The following is a 21,841-nucleotide window of genomic DNA, read 5'->3' as shown; positions in this document are numbered from 1 at the left end:
AAAGAGATTGCATTAGCTCAGCCCATCGTGCTGCTGGTACCAGGTCAGAATTTTAAAAATATTAATGGAAACAACCTAGATATCATTTGATAGGAGAAATAATTATACATGTGCATAGATAAATGACGACTATTCAGCAAACGTTAACTGAATTATTTCTGACAGGGAGGATAAACAATTTTTATTTTTTTTACTTTCTTCTTTAGATTTCTATATCGAGTAATTTAATAATTTTTTTTAATAACTGAAAATATTATAAAGCTACCTTCATTTTTTTTTTTAAAAGAAAATGGGTCTCTAAGAGCATCAGTGGGAATTTAGAACAAAAATAAGATCTAACATTTATTAAACAGTTTACAAGTACCAGATAGTACACTAAGTATATTATACATATTGGATCACTTAATCTTCAAAAGCACAAAAGATTGCTTTGTAAGGGAAGGTAGGATCTTAGAAAAAAAGGAGTGATAAAAATAGTTTCCTAGAAAAATGGCTAGGATGTCCTCAGTGATGTCAAATTTAAAATTGTTTTGATTCATTCATTTTTATATTTATATTTACTTATTTTTTTTTACTCATTTCTTTTTGCATAGACAAGGTCTCATTCTGTCACCTAGGCTGGAAATGCAGTGGTGCAATCACAGTTCACAGCATCCTCGAGCAACCCTCCCACCTCAGCCTCCCAGGTAGCTGGGACCACAGGTGCGCACCACCACACCTGGTTAATACTCTATTATTTGTAGAGATAGAGTCCTGCTATGTTGTCCAGGCTGGTCTTGAACTCCTGGCCTCAAGCAATCCTCCTGCCTTGGCCTCTCAAAATGTTGGGATCACAGGTATTAGCCACCATGCCTGGCCTAAAAATAGTATTATATTTTTGTAGTATATAATTTTCAGTTAGGTAATGTGAATATTCTGTATGGAAAATATGCCCTTAATTACACAGGAATAAACATTTGTTGCACTGAGAAAAATCTAATAGAGCTAAAAATAAAAATTAATTTGGAAAGGACATTATATACCCATACATTCTTATGTTTATACATTCTTTCATATATTCATATATTCTTTTAACAGTATCATTGGTTTGGATTTATATATACAAAACCATGACCTATATGCAATACAACTAATAACAAGCACTTACAATTCAAGGCATATTACATACAAATCTTTAACTTCTCATCATCAGATCCTGTTTTTTCTGTTTTGGCACAAACTATGAACATAACACTCAACTCACAGACACCAAGGAGCACTTATTAAGCATCAAGTCCTGTGAAAGGTACTTTAAAAGATTCAGCAAACTACTCTCATTGTATCATCATAGAGTAAGTGTCTAACAATGAGGACCTTTTGGTTCACAAACTAAATCCCACTAAATGGGATTCAAACAAAAGTCCACAGAAATTTTATAGCAATATTGAAGTATACTATATTTTCTGGACCTTAATCTGAAAGAAGTCAAAACCATTAACCTTTATGAGGGTTCTGAAAAATGTTACAGTGTAGTAGAAAAGTCCTTCACTTAAAACCAAAAGACCTATGAAACAGGTGTGGAATCTTAAGCAAGTCAATTATTCACATTGAGTTGCGTCTTCCTTAACTATAATTTGAAAATAATGTTGTCTTCATTCCCTGGTAAGTACTAAATGTGAAAACTTATGAAAGCAAGATGATAAAATATGATTTGTTACTATTGTTATGACAATCAACATATAAAAAACACACCATATATATATAAATAATATATAGTTGGATCCCCAAACATGGCAATGTGATTATTAAATACATCTTTCCTCATAGTCTTCTATCATATCTAACAAGTGGCCTGGTGGGCAAACTCTGCTTCTCAAACAAAAAGAATGCAATCAACTATTTCAAGGTTGCACTTTACCTAGTCATAAATTCCTCAAACTTTGAACTGGTAAGGTTAAGGCTGGACCAGTGTGTATCTGCCACAGGTTTGTGCTCTGGAGGACCCAGGTACGCAAGAAGTGTTGCCATCTTATCAAAAGGTCGTCTTCCAACAGCTTTATGATCCCTAGATACAGCAAACTACTTAGAAAAAAAATTAGCAGTTCACATTTTGCGCTACACATTTCTTTAACTTGTAACTGGTTGCTTTTCCTTTTACTGTCAGCTGGTGGTCTCTGCTGATTTGTAAACAGCACCAAAAAGACCTCAGGACCATGTTTACTTCAATCCATTAATAACTCATAAAAGATGAAAATGCCCTGTCATTTAAACTCCCTTCTCCCAATTGCTTACCCTTAGCTTCACAGTCCACTACTTTTCCCGTGAATGTGCTAACCATTTTTATTGGCATTTAAAAATAATTTGAACTCATTTTTCCTTTGTTAGGGACTCCTCATACATAGGAATTTGGTCTCTTTACAAGTTTATATAACTAGATGGGACAGCAAGTAATTTATGATACACAAGAGACTACCAAGATTAATGAAACAATGCCCAAATTAATAATTTCAATTTTTAAGTATTTTCTTTTTTTTTTTTTTTTATTTCTGAGCTAGAGTTTAGCTCTTGTGGCCCAGGCTGGAGTACAATGGCACGATCTTGGATCACTGCAACCTCCGCCTCCCGGTTCAAGCGATTTTTCTGCCTCAGTCTCCCAAGTAGCTGGGATTACAGGCGTCTGCCACCATGCCCAGTTAATTTTTGCATTTTTACGAGAGACAGGGTTTCACCATGTTGGCCAGGCTGATCTCGAACTCCTGCCCTCAGGTGATCTGCCTGCCTAGGCCACCCAAAGTGCTGAGATTACAGGCATGAGCCACCATGTCAGGCTGGTATTTTCTATACAAAGCTTTATTGCATATACTTAAAGTATCACAAATGAGTTTATCATACAATTAAAACGCTGACAATATTTTAATTACTGAATTCCTACGAATTAGCTGTTCTTCAGATTCAAATGCCAACGCTAATTTGAACTTCTCTGGGTCTATGACAGTTTGCAAGCCATAAAAACCCAAAGAGCGAATCTGTGATTTCTTAACTTGACAAAAAAATAATAATAACCACCACTGGAACCTAGGTAGGTTTGTTGATTATTTAATATGACTTAACCTTTTGTTTGTATTTTTTTGAAAAAAAGAATCTTTCTCTTTCTAAACCATAATTCTTAGTCCAAGAAGATGCAAAGTAAAAAGCACTATTCATGACCAATAATTTTATTAATCTAAATTTAAACAGAGAGTATTCACTATCCCCATGACTGGGAAATCTTACCTGTTGCTGGAAAGATACTGGCCGATTTTCTCCTGATTGTTCCAGAGTAGACGATGTAAAGCAAGCACATTGCCGTCACTGATGAAGGAAAGACTATGATTTACTGCATCACTTGTAGGACAATCAGATGCTATATCAAGGAAAAACCTTCAAAAATGCAAAGTTATTAGAATTTTCAACACCAGATACACCCAGACTTATGTTTGAATTAAATTTATATGAAGTAACTTTGTGAAGTAACTGAGATTACAAATATGGAGGGCTTGTTCCCAAAATGTGACTTGACATCAGACAAAGCAAAAAGGACAAGAAGAAAGTTGGCTTTCCATTTCTGATACCTGGCTTCAGCTTCAAAGTAGGCTCTGAAGTTTAACAACAAAATTGAGATGGATGAAACTTCGGAAAGAGGCTAGTATTTTACAGATAAGGAAACGAAGGTCCAGACAAAGACTTCCCCAAAGATACATAGCCTGTCAGAGCCAGGATTAAAACTTTGATCCTTTTAACTTTGTATGGGTACTCAGAGTGCCAGAATATGAATCCTATGCTGACATTCACTCTCTTTCCAACATGGCTTGTCATTCAGCAATATACCTTTTAAACTCAAGTTTCCCTAACAGAAAAGCAGTCAGTAACAACTACAATGATGAAGAGAGAGTTGTACAAGCCTAGCTTAGATGATGAGGATCAATTAGATTCATACTACATGAAAAGCAGAATTCCAGACATAAAATTTACAAAACACTTTCTTATGAATTATCTCATTTTTTTCCCTCTAAAAACAACTCAGGCAAAGACTTTATTCCCACTTTACAGATAAACCAGTAACTCAGAGAAATAAAGTGAAATAACTAGTTATGGAAATCTAGCAGAAAAGTTTTCTACAATCATAAAGTTCAGTTTCTCATAAACAAAATCTTACGTGTTTGCTTTACTTGGTTTAAAGAATAACATTTTAGTTTAGATACACTTCCAAATTTAAGTACCACAAATACTCTAACATCAAAAAAACCTTATTAAACATTGTTATGTATTATTGATACCATGGTTTTAGTTTTAAATAAAAAGAATCCTACTTCTTCCTTGTCCCCATATTGAACCATCCTCAAATCCTTTATTTAACCAGACATGTCAAAAATCCCTCTTGGTTTTCATATGAAAATCACTATCAAATTATAAAAAATATTATTTTATTTCATGACTATCTTTTATAGTAAAATAAAATAAGACAAGTTATGTCTTGACCTAGAGCAGGAAAAGAAAAAAACCTACACTGGAACTTCATGTAAAACAGGTACATGGACTTATGTGAAACTGAAAATATTTGATTCAAACAGAGCAACTGAATAAGTGGCAAGTAAATTACCTTCGTGCTGCATCAAAGTTGGTTTTCACAAAATCGTTGAAAGGCCGCATATGTTCTTCTTTTGTGAAGAGAACATGATTGGCGATACTCTGAAGTATCTATACAATAAAACAGGGTTATAAATAATCAGATTATTTATTGTATGAAGTCTATACATTAATATATTCTTTAAAAGCATGAATTTTCTCATTGATATTTCTGCTAGTACTTAAAAATTAATCATTCCTCATTCTATAACTTATTTTAGGTAGTGTTTCTATCCTTCCCAAATACAATTATTATATTTACATGTAAAAATACGTATTAAAAATGTTCAATGCCTTTTTAAAAAAATCCTATAGTCTACATTCTAGTCTGTTTCAGAATGTCTAGAATGATTATGCAAAAAATGATCTTCATAACACAAGACATCTGCTATAACAACATGTTTTCTCATGAAAATAAGGTCCATCAGGTACCTAATGAATTCCTTAGTAATATAAACAAAATAAAACAAAAACACATAACTGAAAACCATAGGGTATTTCAAATATAAATGTAAGAGGAAGTACTATAAGAAAAGCTGAAAATTTAGTTGCAAAGGGAATTTAAGATAGTTAGATTATCAAAATAATTCACCTTTGACATTAACTTCAAGCCCCTTTCGATTCTAGGTGGTGGCTTTTTATCTAAAATCCCTGCTTCATACGGTGAGACAATGGCAGGATTGATAAATCTGAGGAACATGGCACTTCCTACTGCACCGATGCTGTTCTGAGGGAAACGCTGGCTAACCACCTAAAAACAAGGAGTTGAGAATTGAGTATAAGGTCTGAATTAAAATAAGGACATGAAAACAAAGAGTTCAAAGGTCAAACTTCGCACAAACACTCTGAATCAATCAGTCCTCATGAATGACATATTTCTATTTTTTTCTTCTCCCAAAACATGAGAAAATGGTTTCCTCTCAATTCTAGTCTTGTATCATATTAAAGTACAATTAAGGTATCTCAGAGGAAAGAAAAACCTCATGGATGAGATGGGTAGAAGAAACCTGAAAAAAGATCTTCACTGTATCATCACTTGTACCGCAAGTTTGATAAGTAATGAAAGCAGACCAAATTTTCACACAAAGATGATCATAATTTACTAAGATTAACAGACATGAAAGTGTGGTCAACTTTATAAGGTGAAACTAAATTTTCAACAGCACACCCCCAAAACATCCTATACTTGATAGTACATATTTACATTTTGTTGTGTACCAGTTACAACTGAATTTAAGAAAAAAATGCTGGCCATATACAAAACAAAATCTTAGATTCCTGAGGGAAAAAAAAACAACTTACTTACAAGTAATGTTACTGCCAGTTCCTTTTCTTCACAGCTTCCTTTATAATATAAGAACCTACCTATTATTTAAACCATGGAGGGATGGGAATTCTTGGGGACCTAAAAGAAAAAAGGATCTCACCAGAAGAGAGAATCCCTATATCTACCTCAATTTATAATTCTGTCAAATAAAAATAATTTAAGAACTCAAGAAATGGTTGTCCAGCCTGAAAAGCAATGTGAACCCAATATTAAAAATGGATTATTTTCCCTTTATAAAACATTCTACATTAAGATAAAGTAAAAGGTACCTTAGCTTGGGAAGAGTGCTATAAAACTGGTTCAGCTCCCATCCCTTCCCAGTGTCCCCTACTTTAAATCATGTTATAGATGAAAATTATATTTTACAGTTTACATTTTTTATATATACTATATATGTGTATTTTTAAAGAACACTTAATGTAACATTTTAATCTCTACAGCTATTTTTGCTTAGTGTGGCTAACTGCCGTTTAAACTAGCAGTGACTACAAAACTGTAGCATTCCACTCAATAATCTGCGATTCCAAAGATAAACCTTCATTTCAAAGGATGTTGGTGGGGGGGGTCCCAGATTTACATGCAGAATATCACGTAGCTATTTTTTTCACAATGCCTCAATAAATATTTCCTGTCATAAGTTATGACAGGAAACTATGACATAAATTATGATAGGCTGACTCCAGATTAACTCTGGAAAGAATCGGGATTATTTCACTTCACCCTGTTCAATGCAGTGCTTCAAGCAGTCCACATTTTAAATGCGTTATCACTGCTTATAATCTCAAAATAGCTTTCTATAATCTCTAATAGGAAGTTAGTAAAAACTAGATTTTAGAGAAAAAAATATTTGTAAGAGGTGATAAAAAGAGGTCAGTTGTAACTAATATAGTCCCACCTTCAGTTACACTACACGTAGTTCAGGAAGCTTTCTTTATGTTACAGTGTTTATTGCATGAAGAACCACCTTAACTCTTAAATAAGCGGAAACTGGTGAAGGTGACTAAATATAGCTGCTTTATTAGAATGGCTTTAAAACCTAAATACCATTTATTTTTAGCTCAAATATATAAATTTAGAATTAGACACAGAAGTTTTAGCTGAAACTATAGAAAGATGTAAAATTAAGAAAAAATTCGAGTGCTTCAACTATTCCAGTACGATGTTTCAACCTTCTGGGGATGAGGAACCTCTCTGAAATCTGATAAAGGTTAGAAAAATGAATGTATGCATTCACACACACAAAATTCTTCACATAATTTTAGAATATTCATAGACCATCATTGCTACTGAGTGGTTCTTCTAAAACTCCCAAATTTTAATCTTAGACAACTCTCTGGCTGGGCGTGGTGGCTCACACCTGTAATCCCAGCACACTGGGAGGCCGAGGCAGACAGATCACTTGAGGCTAGGAGTTCAAAACCAGCCTGGCCAACATGGCGAAAACCGATTTCTACTAAAAATACAAAAAGTAGCTGGACGTGGTGGCGCACACCTGTAATCCCAACTACTTGGGAGGCTAAGGCAGGAGAATCGCTTGAACCCAGGAAGTGGAGGTTGCAGTGAGCCATTGTGCCACTGCACTCCAGCCTGGGTGACACAGAGAGACTCTGTCTCATAAATAAATAAATAAATAAATAAATATAAAAAGGCAGACAAAACAAACCTATAACATTTTAAAGCCCTTAAGGAGTGAGTCAGCAGGAGGGAAAAGGATTAAAAATTACTTTATAATTATTTTAAAATAGATTATTTTAAAAGAATTAGCATCTAATAAGTTTAACCCATTAAAATTCTAAAATGGTTTTTAAAAAACTAAAAGCCATAGTTTAATTTTCAAAGAACCAGTTAGTTTATAAAATGTTAACCTGCTGTGAAACACAGAGAGAGCTTTCAAAATACTGTTTCATTTTTTACGCTAGTAAAATGAAGCACTGGGAGTGGAGAAGGAACAAGGAAATTTGTAATGGTTATCAACAATTAGACAAAATACTTTTTTGGAAGTAGCTATTTACTGGTTTTCTCTAGCACAAAGAAGTTTTAAAGTGTGACTCATATTTACACCTGATTTATACTTAATGGTACTCAGCATCAGAATTTAATGAAAAACTAAGTGATTTCCCAAAAGAATATTGTAAAATTTACAAAAAGTACCACAGTTTTACCATCTTCCACATCTTTAAAAATAATTCATGTTAAAACCCAAAATATCCACACCTCAGGAACACATACTGTTTCATGTATCATATAAATATGTATCACACTGATGGCAGAATCAATATAATTTTGGAACTAAAAATTGATTTTAAAAACCAATAAAAATGCTATATAACAAGTTTCATAAGTCAACTTATAAAAGGACTGTTTTTTTTTCATTCAACACTAATTGATGCCAATGTAATTTTACCTCATAATACATACATGCTCTATTGGTTTTTTAATTCATAAAAATCTAATTTGGATCCAAGAGACATTCTGCATAAAAGGTCAAAGTTGGGCCAGTCTGTGTGTTGAGACCCGTTATCAGCCAAATGTCCCCTTTCTTCCTCTGGTAAAAGCTGACTACATAATGTGAATGCATGCAGTCACAAACTACACTTCAGCAAGAACGTTACTACCCATATATGCTTAGTTACTGCATTCTCCCTGAGTTAGGCAGACAGTTAACTTTCAAAGTAAACCTCATTATACACTATATGTTTGAGAATAAACAGTTATCTGTAATGTGACTACACAGTTATATACTAGAAGCCACATCTCTCTATATTTTACATATTCCAATCCATGATACATACACCCAAAAAGAAAGTCAGCTCTTAAAGATCATTAGATTTTGTTAAAGCACACAACTCCATAAAACAACTTAAATTTATGAGTATACTGTCTTCATACTTTGGAATGTACTCTAAAATATCTGAAATTACCAATTAGATTCCCCTTGTTTCCATGAGGAGCTCATATTACCTGTACTGAGAAATACATTCCAAAACTTAGTATTACTCAGAAATTAAAAAAATTTTTTTTGAAAACAACTCTAGTAGAAAAACATTTCAAGAAACAATTTTAGACAAAATCTTAATAAATAAAGCAGTGTTAGGAAGGCTAGAAAACATGCTTTAGAGAAACACAGAAAGCCTGAATTTTAATTATGTGATACACTACAAAATGGCATTAGTATAACACTGAACAAGAGTGTTAGAAGCAGCAAATTAATTTCAACGATGATGGTGTACATTATGTTAAACTCACATATACTGAGAATTAGAAGTCTGAAGCATTAGAAACGTCTTTATAATCCAATCAATTTGATCATAGCTAGTCAAATTTACTTAATATACTCAAAAATAAAATCTTCAATGGACACAACAAAAGTATGTCTATAAATTTAAATTTTGATTTGAATTTTTAAACATCTATATTTAACACTTAGACAATTTATATGTAAAGCTTAGAAACATATGTAAAGCTTTTTCTTTTTTTGTGAGATTTTTGTGAGACAGGGTCTTACTCTGTCACTCATGGTGGAGTACAGTGGTACAATTACGGCTCACTGCAGCCTCAACCACCTGGGCTCAAGCAATCCTCCTGCCTCAGCCTCCCGAGTAGCTGGGACTACAGGAGTACACCACCACACTTGGCTAATTAAAAAATATATATATATATATTTGTAGAGATGACTTGCTATGTTGCCCAAGCTGGTCTTGAACTCCTGGGCTCAAGAGATCCTCCCACCTTGGTCTCCCAAAGTGCTGGGATTACAGGTATGAGCCACTGTGCCCTGCCATAAAGCTTTATTATATGTAAAGCTGAAAGGAATGAAAGATGAAACCAGATGAACACTGTATTCTAAATTACACCCTTTTAAGAAAACTACCTACTTGACTCCTAAAAGTTTTCTTTACATCTTACTCTACAATCATTTGGATTATATGAACAAAGACAGGGCTCAGCCTGATAAGTCACTCTGACAAATAATGGCAAATGTTAAATGAATGCATGTTATATTTTGTACAAATTCCATTCACTGGAAGAAAATAATTATGACTCTCATAATTTTCTTCCTTTTAAATAAATCAGGCCAAGTTCATAGAAGCAGAGAGTATATTCACATTATGTTTGCAGAATGATGTGTTTTTCTACACATACAAACTAAGTTTTCTTTTATCTCAAAAATACTATCTTATCATTTACCTCCTTTTTTTTTTTTGAGGTAAAAGTAGTTTTACCATTAAAATTTCTAGGAAACTATGCACAAATATCTAAATTATGCCTGGGACTGCCTAGAGAAAAATATGAAGAGTAAAAAAATAAAATTTAGCAACTTTTAGGTAAGATTTAGACAGTGACACTTTCCCACCATATACTTCTAACAATTAAGAAACACTGTCATCTCTGGAAAAAGAAACCACTCACATTACCTTCAAACAAGAAGCAAGAATGAAGAGAGTCAGCGTTTCCTAAGGCCTTGAAATTAAGTTTCTTTGCATTCATTTATAATTTTAAAAGTAACAATAATAAAATTAGACCAAGGATATCCAATGCAACAAATGCCCACAAATTGCCTTTGGGATAAATCAAACCAAAGGAACACAGAGAATGTTTCAATGTAACTTAATTCCAGGGTTAATTGAAATGAAAGCTATTTTGTGCCAGAATTAGTAGAATGATTTTACAGTGAAGGTCAAATAGGCTGAAGTGAAGATATTCTTAACAAATAGCAAAAGATTTTTGTTTTGCTTTGAAAGAAACAGCTAGTAAAAAGTTCTCCAAACTTACTGATTTTTTGTTTTCCTTTTTTTCTTTTACTGTAGCTTTATTCAGTAGGGAGTGGCAAGTTGCCTACAGAACAGAGATGAGCACAAACAAGTCACAGCACCGACTACATACAGCAACAAAAACAATGTTGGCTTGTACATAAAATTATACCATAAAATGTAACACAAATGGAATCAACAAAAAATTAGAAATCAACTGAATTTTGAGGAATGAATTTTAATTCTGGGTTTTAATTTTTATTACATTTTTAAGCCAAGCACTAAAACAGCAAGAAATGTTGAGACCCAATCATGTCTACTATTTCTGGCTATGAATCACAGAAAAACTCTCCCCAAGTGAATTTGAGGATATTAAATATTTACATTTTGGTTAATTCCTAGCTTTTGAGAAATTTAATATAAAATACTCATTACAAGTAGATCACACACTAAAAACATTTGTGTCTACATAATTTTTTCTTGATATGTAAAATTCTTCTCTGTGTATCCTTCAATTGACTTTAAGTTCTTTTTCCAACACCTGGCATTTAATTAAGATCCTATTGAACAAAGAAATAAAAATTATATGGATAAATATAAAAATGCACTTTAGAAATTCTGAGTTAAAGACCTCTCTCTCCCTAAAAAAGATTACTCTTATCATTTCACATTATTTTTCAATGTTTGCAGGCTACTTCCTGAAATGGTTCTAATCAGAGGAGGTTAAAAGCTCTGCAACATTTGGGAGAAGAAGGTTATCAGCTCAACTAGTAAGAAGCATTAATATTATTAAAGTGAAGAAACTGCAGAGAAAATTACAGAACAAAACTGTAGGCCTGCTTAAAACTTCACATATTACAGTTGACCATTGATTAAAATATCTAAAAAAAAAAAAAAAAAAAAAGGCCACCTAAAAAATCCCAAAACTCCAGACACATATTGGCTTCATCTCTCAGAGCTCTTTCTAGACCAGAGAATTCTTTCAAAATTAAAAGACTCTTGATAGGACTAGCCTAGGCAGAATAATTATTTTTAAAATATTTCAAAAACCATGTCAGAATTATTTAATCCACAAATAGATGGCATCTTATTCTAGGAATTCTGGGCATCCAACATCATAACCAACCATAACTTGGGCTTTAAGTTAGTTAGACATCCATTCATCCACCCACCCATTCATCTATCCAAGCAGTTATTGTGCACCCAAATGTCAAATACCATTCTAGGCATTGGGAAATAGCAGTAAAACAAGAAGACACAGCCCCTTAGCTCACCGAGCTTTGTTTCAAACTTTAGACTATATACAAATGTATTAGTAACCATGGTATATAACTATCATTTATAGCCTTAAAAATTTGTGTAAACTACTTCAGTTTGGAGAAGGAGATTTACTGGAAAACGGTGAGATTTATTTAGAATCATAAATTAGTTCTTAGAATTCTCTCACCATAAGAGAATATGCACTCTGGGAATTATTTTATCTTTATTCTAAAACCATCAGGAGAAGTGAAAACAACACATGAGAAAATGATTTAATTATAAATCTGACACATGTTCACAGTTGGCTATTCTTATATAACCTTAATCAGTCAACTAAGGAAGGAAGGTATATAAAGTAATACAGCTGGTTAAAGCATGATTTTAAAAGGCTTAAAGGCCAAGATATGAACTAAAAAAAGGGGCTAAAGTCCAGGGAAGTTTATCAGCTAGCAATATACTCATTTCCCTTCCAATATTTCCCCAGTAAGTCCCAAAGCAGGAGCCAAGGGACTACTACCCTCCAGGCAGAACACAGAAGGGCAGGAAGGTACACTTGTGTTACTGCCAAAGGCAAAGGGGCAAGAAGAAGTCAGAAGAGGGAAGACAAATAAAAAAAAAGAGCAAATGAAAAGGAAAAAAACTAGGTTTGGGGAGCAGACTCAATAAAATACTATCTTGAGACCAAAGCGTTTTTCCTATCTTTCTTTCTTTCTTTTTTTTTTTTTTTTTTTTTTTTTTTTTTTTTTTTTTGAGACAGAGTCTTGCTCTGTCACCCAGGCTGGAGTGCAGTGGCCGGATCTCAGCTCACTGCAAGCTCCGCCTCCTGGGTTTACGCCATTCTCCTGCCTCAGCCTCCCGAGTAGCTGGGACTACAGGTGCCTGGCACCTCGCCCGGCTAGTTTTTTGTATTTTTTAGTAGAGACGGGGTTTCACCGTGTTAGCCAGGATGGTCTCGATCTCCTGACCTCGTGATCTGCCCGTCTCAGCCTCCCAAAGTGCTGGGATTACAGGCTTGAGCCACCGCGCCCGGCCCTATCTTTCTTTCTAATCAGTAAATGTTACCAATTACTAATTAAAAAATAAAGCCTTATTTAATAACAACACAACATACTGTCTCTGCTCTTCAACAATGCTTTTACCCAATACTCAATGCACTAATACCACATTTAATTCATGTTTTTAAAGATAATAATTTTATGTGAAATTTTAACATAATAATCTAGGTTTGTTATTAATATAGGATATTTTATTGTGAAGTGCTCTAAAAAGCATAACATACTGTTTAATAACCACCACATATAGTGTTTAAAAATCTATTTTCTATTTTCACTATTTTCCTCCTTTCTCAGCTATGAAAGCTGGCAAGAATCTTGTTTACTTAGGTGGGAGGGATGGGGAAATTTATTTCTTCATTAAATATTTCTTAAGTACTAAATAAGTGCTAAGACCTGTTCCTATTACATTATCAGAATCATGGTCTTGAAATGGTCTCCAAGTTTGCTGATGATACAAAAAGATTTTTCTTTTAGGATGACAACCACATGAAGAAATTCTACTACAATCTCCTAGACCATGTAATCATGTAGTCAGTCCCCATTCACTTTTAACCAGCTAAAGTCAAAGCCACTGTCATTTTAGAAACCCACTTGCTCTCTGACACCAGTTACCACAAAGCCAATCAAGAAGTCAACCCAGACTATTTTTAATATGTGCTATTTCCTGTCTGCCTAGTTTCATCAATAGAACAATTACTAAATAAAATTTAAAGAGAAACCTGAATACAGCCCAAACTTAAGAGAAGATATTCACTGTATTAAGTTTCATATTATAACTAAACCAGCCTTTAAAGTCAGATTTAACTAGCTGAAAAAATTATGTAGGATTTTCCTAAGTTTCTTTGAGTCTTTTTGTAAAGACAGAAAAGTCATGATAAATTAAGAGAGACAATGTTAAGTATGTTTTATCATCTAGGTATACTGTGAAAAGCTTTTTTACAGATAGAACAAATACATCTTTAAAAATAGCAATGGGGAAAAAATTCACATAGAGCAGCCTCAAACAGCTTTTAAAATGGTGATTTCAATGATGCTGTTAACGTCTCTAAGCAACTGAAGCCGTGTGCTAAAAAAAGCAAATGGCTGCGATGACTCTGCAAAGAGAGAGACACAAAGACATGGGTTTTGATAACTGTGTATTTACCTTATACCCACCCCTACCCCAAATTCCAGACCCACTAATGTTTCTTCCAGAACCATAGTTTCCAAAAGGCTAATGTGCATTTGCAGGATCTCCCTTGGAATAAATAATTCCTAAAACTGCAATGTGCAATTCAAAAACACAGTAGAAGGCATAAAAGAACATAGACCTAATTCCTTCAAAAAGAAGGCCATGACTATGGCTATCTTCTGAATTCAGATGCATTACTTGCAGTGCTAATGTTAGAAAGTCTAATAATTTGGTCTGAATGATGATGATGCAATATCTCTTTTAAGAAACATGCTACATAAAATAAACAGAACAATCAGTCTATCCTGGGAAAACCTGACACAAACTAATTATACATTAATGAAGAAACCAAAATCACAGATGATCAAGCAATTCACAAGGTAAAAAAGCGAGGAGGAGACCCGCCTTAACTGTGAAACACCCTGTAAATAATTTAGGTTAATAGACAACAACAACAAAAATCCATAATATGTTCATTTCAGTCACACCCATCACATCCAGTGGATTCACTGCATTTTAAACTTGCTCCCAAAGCAAGGAAAATTTAGTATTTTGAAGTCTTCTCTTACTTCAAACTGTTGCCTAAGTAATATTTAAGTTTTTTCAAAGACAATTCCAACAACAATTCTCAATGTGTTATTCACCCAAACTCACTCAGTATTATAGTTAACCACACACCATCAGCAGCTAGATCCTTCTTTGATAAAGCATTCTTCATAATTTAACTTTAGATTAATAATGGTAATCTCTAACTGTAAGCATACCTGGTATAAACAGTGGCACACACTTCGAAGTTGAGGGGGGAATTCTGAGGAGGAACTGATGATGGCATGGAAGAACTTTTCAGTCATCTGAAGGAGGTTCCGCTGGTTTTCCTCAAGGCTCTCTGATGGTTCTAATCTACAAAAAAATTAAAATCCTAACACTTTTGTTTCAAACAAATAACAAAAATCACTCCTTAAAGGAGACTCTTTTAGAGACATTAAGCCAAATGCAATGTGTGGACTTCGTTGGAATCTTTAAATAACCAACTATAAAAAAGACAACTTTGACAGGGCACGGTGGCTTACGCCTGCAATCCCAGCACTTTGGGAGGCCAAGGCTGGCAGATCGTTTGAAGTCGGAGTTCAAGACCAGCCTGGCCAACATGGTGAAACCCCATCTCTACTAAAAATACAAAAATTAGTCAGGTGCCTGCAATCCCAGCTACTCAGGAGGCTGAGGCAGGAGAATCGCTTGAACCTGGGAGGTGGAGGCTGCAGTGAGCCAAGATTGCACCGCTGCACTCCAGCTTGGATGAGAGAGCAAGACTGCATCTCAAAAATAAAAATAAAAATAAAAAAAAGACAACTTTGAGATAACTGAAAAAAATTTAACAGAAAACTAGTCTTAGATATATTATTCAGGATTACTAACTTTAATTTGTGTGGAAATACTCAGGCTGCGCACGCACGTGTGTGTTTAAGTTTGTATCTGTTAGAAACATGATCTCTGAGATATGCTTTAAAATACCCAAGCAACAAAAGGGGGAGAGAGAGGACAGATAAAACAAGAATAGCACATATTTTTCCAATTCACAATCCTCTATGTGTATATGCCCGTATGAAAAAATTAACACACACATATGAATGATGCAGGGCTTTTTGGGGGGGTGGGAGGGTGGAGGGGTCGGGAGGATGGGGTTTCACTCTTGTGGCCCAGGCTGGAGTGCAATGACACAATCTCAGCTCACTGCAACCTCCGCCTCCCGAGTTCAAGCGATTCTCCTGCCTCAGTCTCCCAAGTAGCTGGGATTGTGGGCATGCGCCACCACACCGGGCTAATTATATATTTTTAGTAGAGACGGGGTTTCACCATGTTGGTCAGGCTGGTCTCGAACTCCTGACTTCAAGTGACCCACCTGCCTCAGCCTCCTAAAGTGCTGGGATTACAAGCATAAGCCACCACGCCCAGCTGAATGATGTAGGTTTTTAATTTTTACATCAATAGTAACAAAATGCAACCTTCATCTTTCACTCTATATCATGTTTCTGATATCCATGTTGATAGATGAATATATAGTTCACTTTACTGCATAATAGCCTATTGTATACCATGATTTATCTATTCTCTAATTAATGAACATTAAACATTTTTCACCTTTATAGACACCACTGCAATGAACATTCTTGCACATAAGAGTTTCTCTAAGGCAGCTACCTAAAAATGAAATTTCTGAGTTATTGAGTATATGCAGATTTAACTTTACTAGATAATTGCCAAATAGCTCTAAAGCTAGTACTATATAAGAACTCTTATTCCCCTCCAAACTGGTAGGTGGGAAAAACATGAGGTAGTTCATGTTTTTAACTTCTATTTCCACAGTTCCTACTAAGGTTAGACATGCTTTTAGATATTTTGTGGCCATTCAGGTTTCCCTTATTTTGAACTGCATTTCACATCCAGTCTGACGTTTCTAACTGCTAGATGTCCCCTCCCCACTGATATCTAAAAATCAGTATGCCCCAAATTAACTGATTTTTCCTTATACTCGTATGTCTTATCCTGTGCCCTATGTTATCAATAGCACTATCACTTTCTTAATCACATCGTTCAGGCCATCTCTGATGTCACTTTTTCCTGCTCTACTTCATTATTCCCCATATCCAATCAGTGTTGCTTTTTTTTCTTTTTTTTGAGACAGAGTCTCGCTCTGTTGCCAGGCTGGAGTGCAGAGGCACAATCTCAGCTCACTGCAACCTCCGCCTCCCGGGTTCAAGTGATTCTCCTGCCTCAGCCTCCCCAGTAGCTGGGACTACAGCTGAGCACCAACACCACACCCAGCTAATTTTTGTATTTTTAGTAGAGACAGGGTTTCACCATGTTGGCCAGGATGGTCTTGATCTCTTGACCTCATGATCTGCCTGCCCCAGCCTCCCAAAGTGCTGGGATTACAGGCATGAACCAGCACGCCCACCCCGGTGTTGCTAACTCTTATCAGTACCACCTCTAAACTCTGGTGTTGCGATTAAAGGAAGAGATTCCGCAGGCAGATTTACTAGGTTTAAATTTCAGCTGTATCAGTCATGGATCATTATGAGCTTGGTCACAATCCTTAAATTCTCTGGGTGTCATTTTTTCTCATCAATAACACAGGAATAATAATACCTGCTTTATGTAGTTTAAATTTTACCCAATAGCAATCAAATCCACAAACCTTTACTCTCTAACTAGCCTAATCTGAATTCTCAAAATACATCCCTTATGAAACTCACCACTTATCTGTTATGTGTTTTATCCCTCTTACTAAACTGTAAGCTCCTTGAAGGAAGTGTTTACCCATGTCCCCTTAAAGACTAGCACAGTGCCTTACCACAGCAAGTACTGAGTAAATATTTGTTTTAACAGATTAACTAGTAATTTTGTTTCTATATTAATTAACGTATTACAGAAATGCTTTAGACACTTACGTCATTGCTCTAGATTCCTTAAGAGTTTGCTGTGTGGTACAGCATTGAATACAGTAAGAGTTCAGAAATTAGCATGGACTGCAAAGCAGGAAATATTTCATTGAACAGGTGAGTTCCAAAGGAGGCACAGAATTTGCATAGACAAAAGAAGTAAGGGTATTTCAGAAAGAGAAAGTAGGTAGGGCAGGTAATCAGTTCAATCCAATAAAGATTTAGTGCACATCTACTATTTGCCATCTTAGTGTCAGGTGCTGAGGATTCAACAATAATTGCCTTTTGACCTTTTCAAAAAGGAGAAAGACATATACACCAGGTATTCCACACTAAGTACTCAATACAATAACTCAAGGATATTGTGATAAACATATATTTGGTCTCTGCTCCTGGTTCCTGACACATTGCTCTTAAAACCCTTGGAATCTCTGGAAGTGCTGAGTGTCTTTTGTATGATAATGAGATGACCAGTGGCTGGGAGGCCCTAGGGAGCTTCAAGATGGGGCTAGTCACCAGAAGGACCAAGTTATGATTAGAAGGTTGAGACTTTCAGCCCCACTCCCCAACTTCCAAGGAGAGGAGAGAGGCTGAAGGTTGAGTTTATCACCAACCACCCATGATTGAATCAATCATGCCTATGTAATGAGGCCACCATAAAAACCCAACGAACAGAGTTTGAAGAGCTTAAAGGTTGCCAAACACACAGAGGTGCCTAGAGGATAGTGCATCTGGAGATAGTATGGAAGCTCTAAGTCCCTTCCCACATGCCTTGCCCTGTGTGCATCTTTTCCATCTGGCTGTTCATCTGTACCCTTTGTGATATCCTTTATAGTAAGTAAGCAAATGAAAGTAAAGTATGCCCCTGAGTTCTGTGAGCCATTCTAGCAAATTAATCCAGCTCAAGGTGAGGCGGTGAGAAGCACAGGTAACAACCTGTGGCTTGTAATTGGCATCTTTAGTGGTGGCAATCTCACTCAGCCCTCATCCTGTGGGAAATCTGATGTTCACTCCAGGTAAACAGTGTCACGGTTGAACTGAATCACAAGGACACCTGGTTGGTATCCATTGGAGAATGGCTGATGATTGTTAGGAAGCCAGAGGAGGAAAATGAACTTGCAATATGTGGCTAATTGAAGAGACTGTCTAAATATGGGGATTATATGCAGGCAGAACGTTAAGATACAACAGTAATCCAAATCTTAGATATGGAGGCCTAGAAATTGGTGGGTATGAATGAGATTAACAATTTCTTTAACAAGGCTCAAAGAGACTGCTAGAAACCCGAACAATTGCCTTTTTTTTTTTTTTTCAGTCAGCATAGCAGCAGGAACACTGCAGTTCATTTCAGGTTTCCCAATAAAACAATACGTTCTAGCCACAGTGCTCTCTTGCTTCCCATATGCCAATGGTAACCTGTTGAATATTCTAGTAATTCTGAACTACAATGAACATCTGTGTTCAATTATTCAAGTGTTCCTGTGTAAAAAACTTTTCGCTCAAGTTGATTTTCAAAGAACCAGCTTCAGAATTGGAGGTGGAGCAAGATGGCTGAATGGAAGCCTCCAGGGATCGTCCCCCCTATTGGAACACCAATCTGAACAATCATCCATACAAAAAAAGCACCTTCATAAGAACTGAAAATCAGGTAAGTAATCAAAACACCTGGTCTTAACATCATATTAAGGAAAGAGGCACTGAAGTGGGTAGGAAAAACTGTCTTGAATTACCTATATCACCCTTCCTTCACCTCCTGGCAGTGGCCCCATGGTGTGCAAAGAAAATCTGCATTTGGGGGACGGACAGCGCAGTGATTATGGAGCTTTGCATAAGAACTCAATGCTGCCCTGTCATAGCAGAAAGCAACACAGGGCAGAGCTCAACTAGTGCTCACGGATAGAGAACTTAGAACAGACCTAGCCAGAGGTAAATCACCCATCCCAGTTGTTGAAACCTGACTTCCAGCAAGCCCCACCACCAAGAGCTCAAGTGCCCTGAAGTCCTAAATAAACTTGAAAGGCAGTCTAGGGACACAAGGACTGCAGTTTCTGGGTAAGTCCTGGTGCTGTGCTGGGCTCAGAGCCAGTGGACTTGGGGTAGACCTAGTGAGACAGCCAGGGCAGCCAAGGGAATGCTTACATCACCCCTCTCCCAAACCCAGGCAGCTCAGCTCAGTTCGTAGCTCCAACAGAGACACCTTCCCTCTGTTCAAATACAAGAGTGGAGAGAGTAAAGAGGACCTTGTCTTGCAACTACCAGCTTAGCCATAGTAGGAGAGGGCACCAGGCAGAGTCCTAAGGCCCCCATTCCAGGCCCTAGCTCCCAGACAACACTCCTAAACAAACTCTGGGCCAGAAGGGAATCTGCTGTCTTAAAAGGAAGGACCCAGTCCTGGCAGAACTCATCACCTGCTGACTAAAGAGCCCTTGGCCCCAAATAACCAGCAGGGATAGCCAGGCAGTACTTGTTGTGGTCCTTGGGTGAGACTTGGGAGACATGCTGGCTTCAGGTGTTACCCAACACATTACCAACTGTGGTGGCCATGGAGACAGATCCCTTCTGCTTGAGGAAAGAAGAGGTAAGAATAAAGAGGACTCTGTGTTGCAACTTGGGTACCAGCTCGACACAGTGGGGTAGAGCACTAAGTAGGTTCCTGGGGTCCCAGATTCCAGGCCTTGGCTCCTGGAAGACTTTCCTGGACCTGCCCTGGGTTAGAGGGGAGCCTCATGGCCTTAAGGGAGAGACTCAGAACTAGCAGCATTCACCACAAGCTGAATGAAGAGCCCTTGAGCCTTGAGTGAACATCAGTGATAGCCAGGCAGCTCTCACCATGGGCCTGGGGCAATGGCGGCCATAGGAAAAGACTCTGCTTGAGAAGAGAGGAGGGAAGAGTGGGAAGGACTTTGTCTTACAGCTTGGGTGCCAGCTTAATCCTTAGCCGCAGCAGAATAGAGCACTACACAGATCTCTAATGTATCCAACTCTAGTCACTGGCTCCTGAACAGCATCTCTGGACCCATGGAAAACTCAGTGCCTGAAGGGAAGAACACAAGCCTGGCTGGGTTTGCCACCTGTTGACTGTAGAGCCCTTGGGCCTTGAGTGAACATAGGTGGTAGTCAAGCAGCAGTACTGCAGGCCTTGGGCAAGACCCAGTGCACTCCCAGTGGTGGTGGCCACAGGGCTGCTTGTGTCGCCCCTCCCCCAGTTACAGGCAGCTCAACACACACACACACAGACAGAAAGAGAGAGAAAAAGAGAGACAGACTGACTCTGTTTGTTTAGAGGAAAGTAAGGGAAGAGAACAAGAGTCTCCGTTTGATAACCCAGGGAATTCTCCAGGATCTTACCCAAGACCACCAAGGTGGTACTGCTAAGAGTGTACAAGAGCCACAGCATTACTGGGCTTGGAGTGTCCCCTAAAGCAGATATAGCTGCAGTGACCAAAGACTTAGATAACAACACCCAAGTGCCTTCAAATACTTGGAAAGCCTTCCCCAGAAGGATAGGTACAAACAAGCCCAGACTACAAATACTACAAAAATATCTAACTCTTCAATGCCCAGGCACTAATGAACATCCATAAGCATCAAGACCATCCAGAAAAACATGACCCACCAAACGAATTAAATAAGGCACCAGTGATCAATCCTGGAGAGACAGAGATATGTGACCTCTCAGACCGAGGATTCAAAATAGCTGTTTTGAGGAAGCTCAAGGAAATCCATGATAATGTGGAGAAGGAATGGGAATCCTACCAGATAAATTTAATGAAGAGACTGAAACAATTACAAAGAACCAGGCAGAAATTCTGGAGATGAAAAATGCAACTGACATACTGAAGAATGCATCAGAGTCTCTTAAAAGCAAAATTGATGAAGCCGAAGAATTAGTGAGCTTGAAGACAGTCTATTTGAAAATACACAGAGGAGACAAAAGAGAATAAGAAAGAATGAAGCATGCTTACAAGATCCAGAAAACAGCCTCAAAAGAGCAAATCTAAGAGTTACTGGCCTTACAGAGGGGGTAGAGGCAGAGGTTGCACCACTGCACTCCAGCCTGGGTGACAAGAAACTCCATCTCAAAAAAAAAAAAAAAAAAAAAAAAAAGGAGGTAGAAAGAGCAGTAGAAAATTTATTCAAAGAGGTAATAACAGAGCACTTATGAAACCTAGAGAAAGATATTTATCAATATT

At 36.7% G+C, this 21,841-nt stretch overlaps 1 protein-coding gene across 2 annotated transcripts in view; it reads right to left on the bottom strand.

The window, feature by feature from the left end:
• NF1 (neurofibromin 1) overlaps nucleotides 1-21,841 on the bottom strand; it is a 301,105-nt gene that overhangs the window by 114,212 nt on the left and 165,052 nt on the right. The window contains exons 30-35 of one of the 2 annotated variants that reach the window (XM_011993097.1): nucleotides 14,973-15,108; nucleotides 10,745-10,807; nucleotides 5,237-5,395; nucleotides 4,619-4,716; nucleotides 3,253-3,399; nucleotides 1,898-2,044 (exon numbers count right to left, since the gene is read on the bottom strand). In XM_011993097.1, coding sequence (XP_011848487.1) covers nucleotides 1,898-2,044; nucleotides 3,253-3,399; nucleotides 4,619-4,716; nucleotides 5,237-5,395; nucleotides 10,745-10,807; nucleotides 14,973-15,108 — 750 coding nt within the window. The remainder of the gene's footprint in view (nucleotides 1-1,897; nucleotides 2,045-3,252; nucleotides 3,400-4,618; nucleotides 4,717-5,236; nucleotides 5,396-10,744; nucleotides 10,808-14,972; nucleotides 15,109-21,841) is intronic. The other variant, XM_011993098.1, reaches the window with a different exon arrangement.

Source organism: Mandrillus leucophaeus, unplaced genomic scaffold, assembly GCF_000951045.1.
Source record: "Mandrillus leucophaeus isolate KB7577 unplaced genomic scaffold, Mleu.le_1.0 Scaffold425, whole genome shotgun sequence".
NCBI classification, from domain to species: domain Eukaryota; kingdom Metazoa; phylum Chordata; class Mammalia; order Primates; family Cercopithecidae; genus Mandrillus; species Mandrillus leucophaeus.
This window is presented reverse-complemented; position numbering and strand designations above follow the sequence as displayed.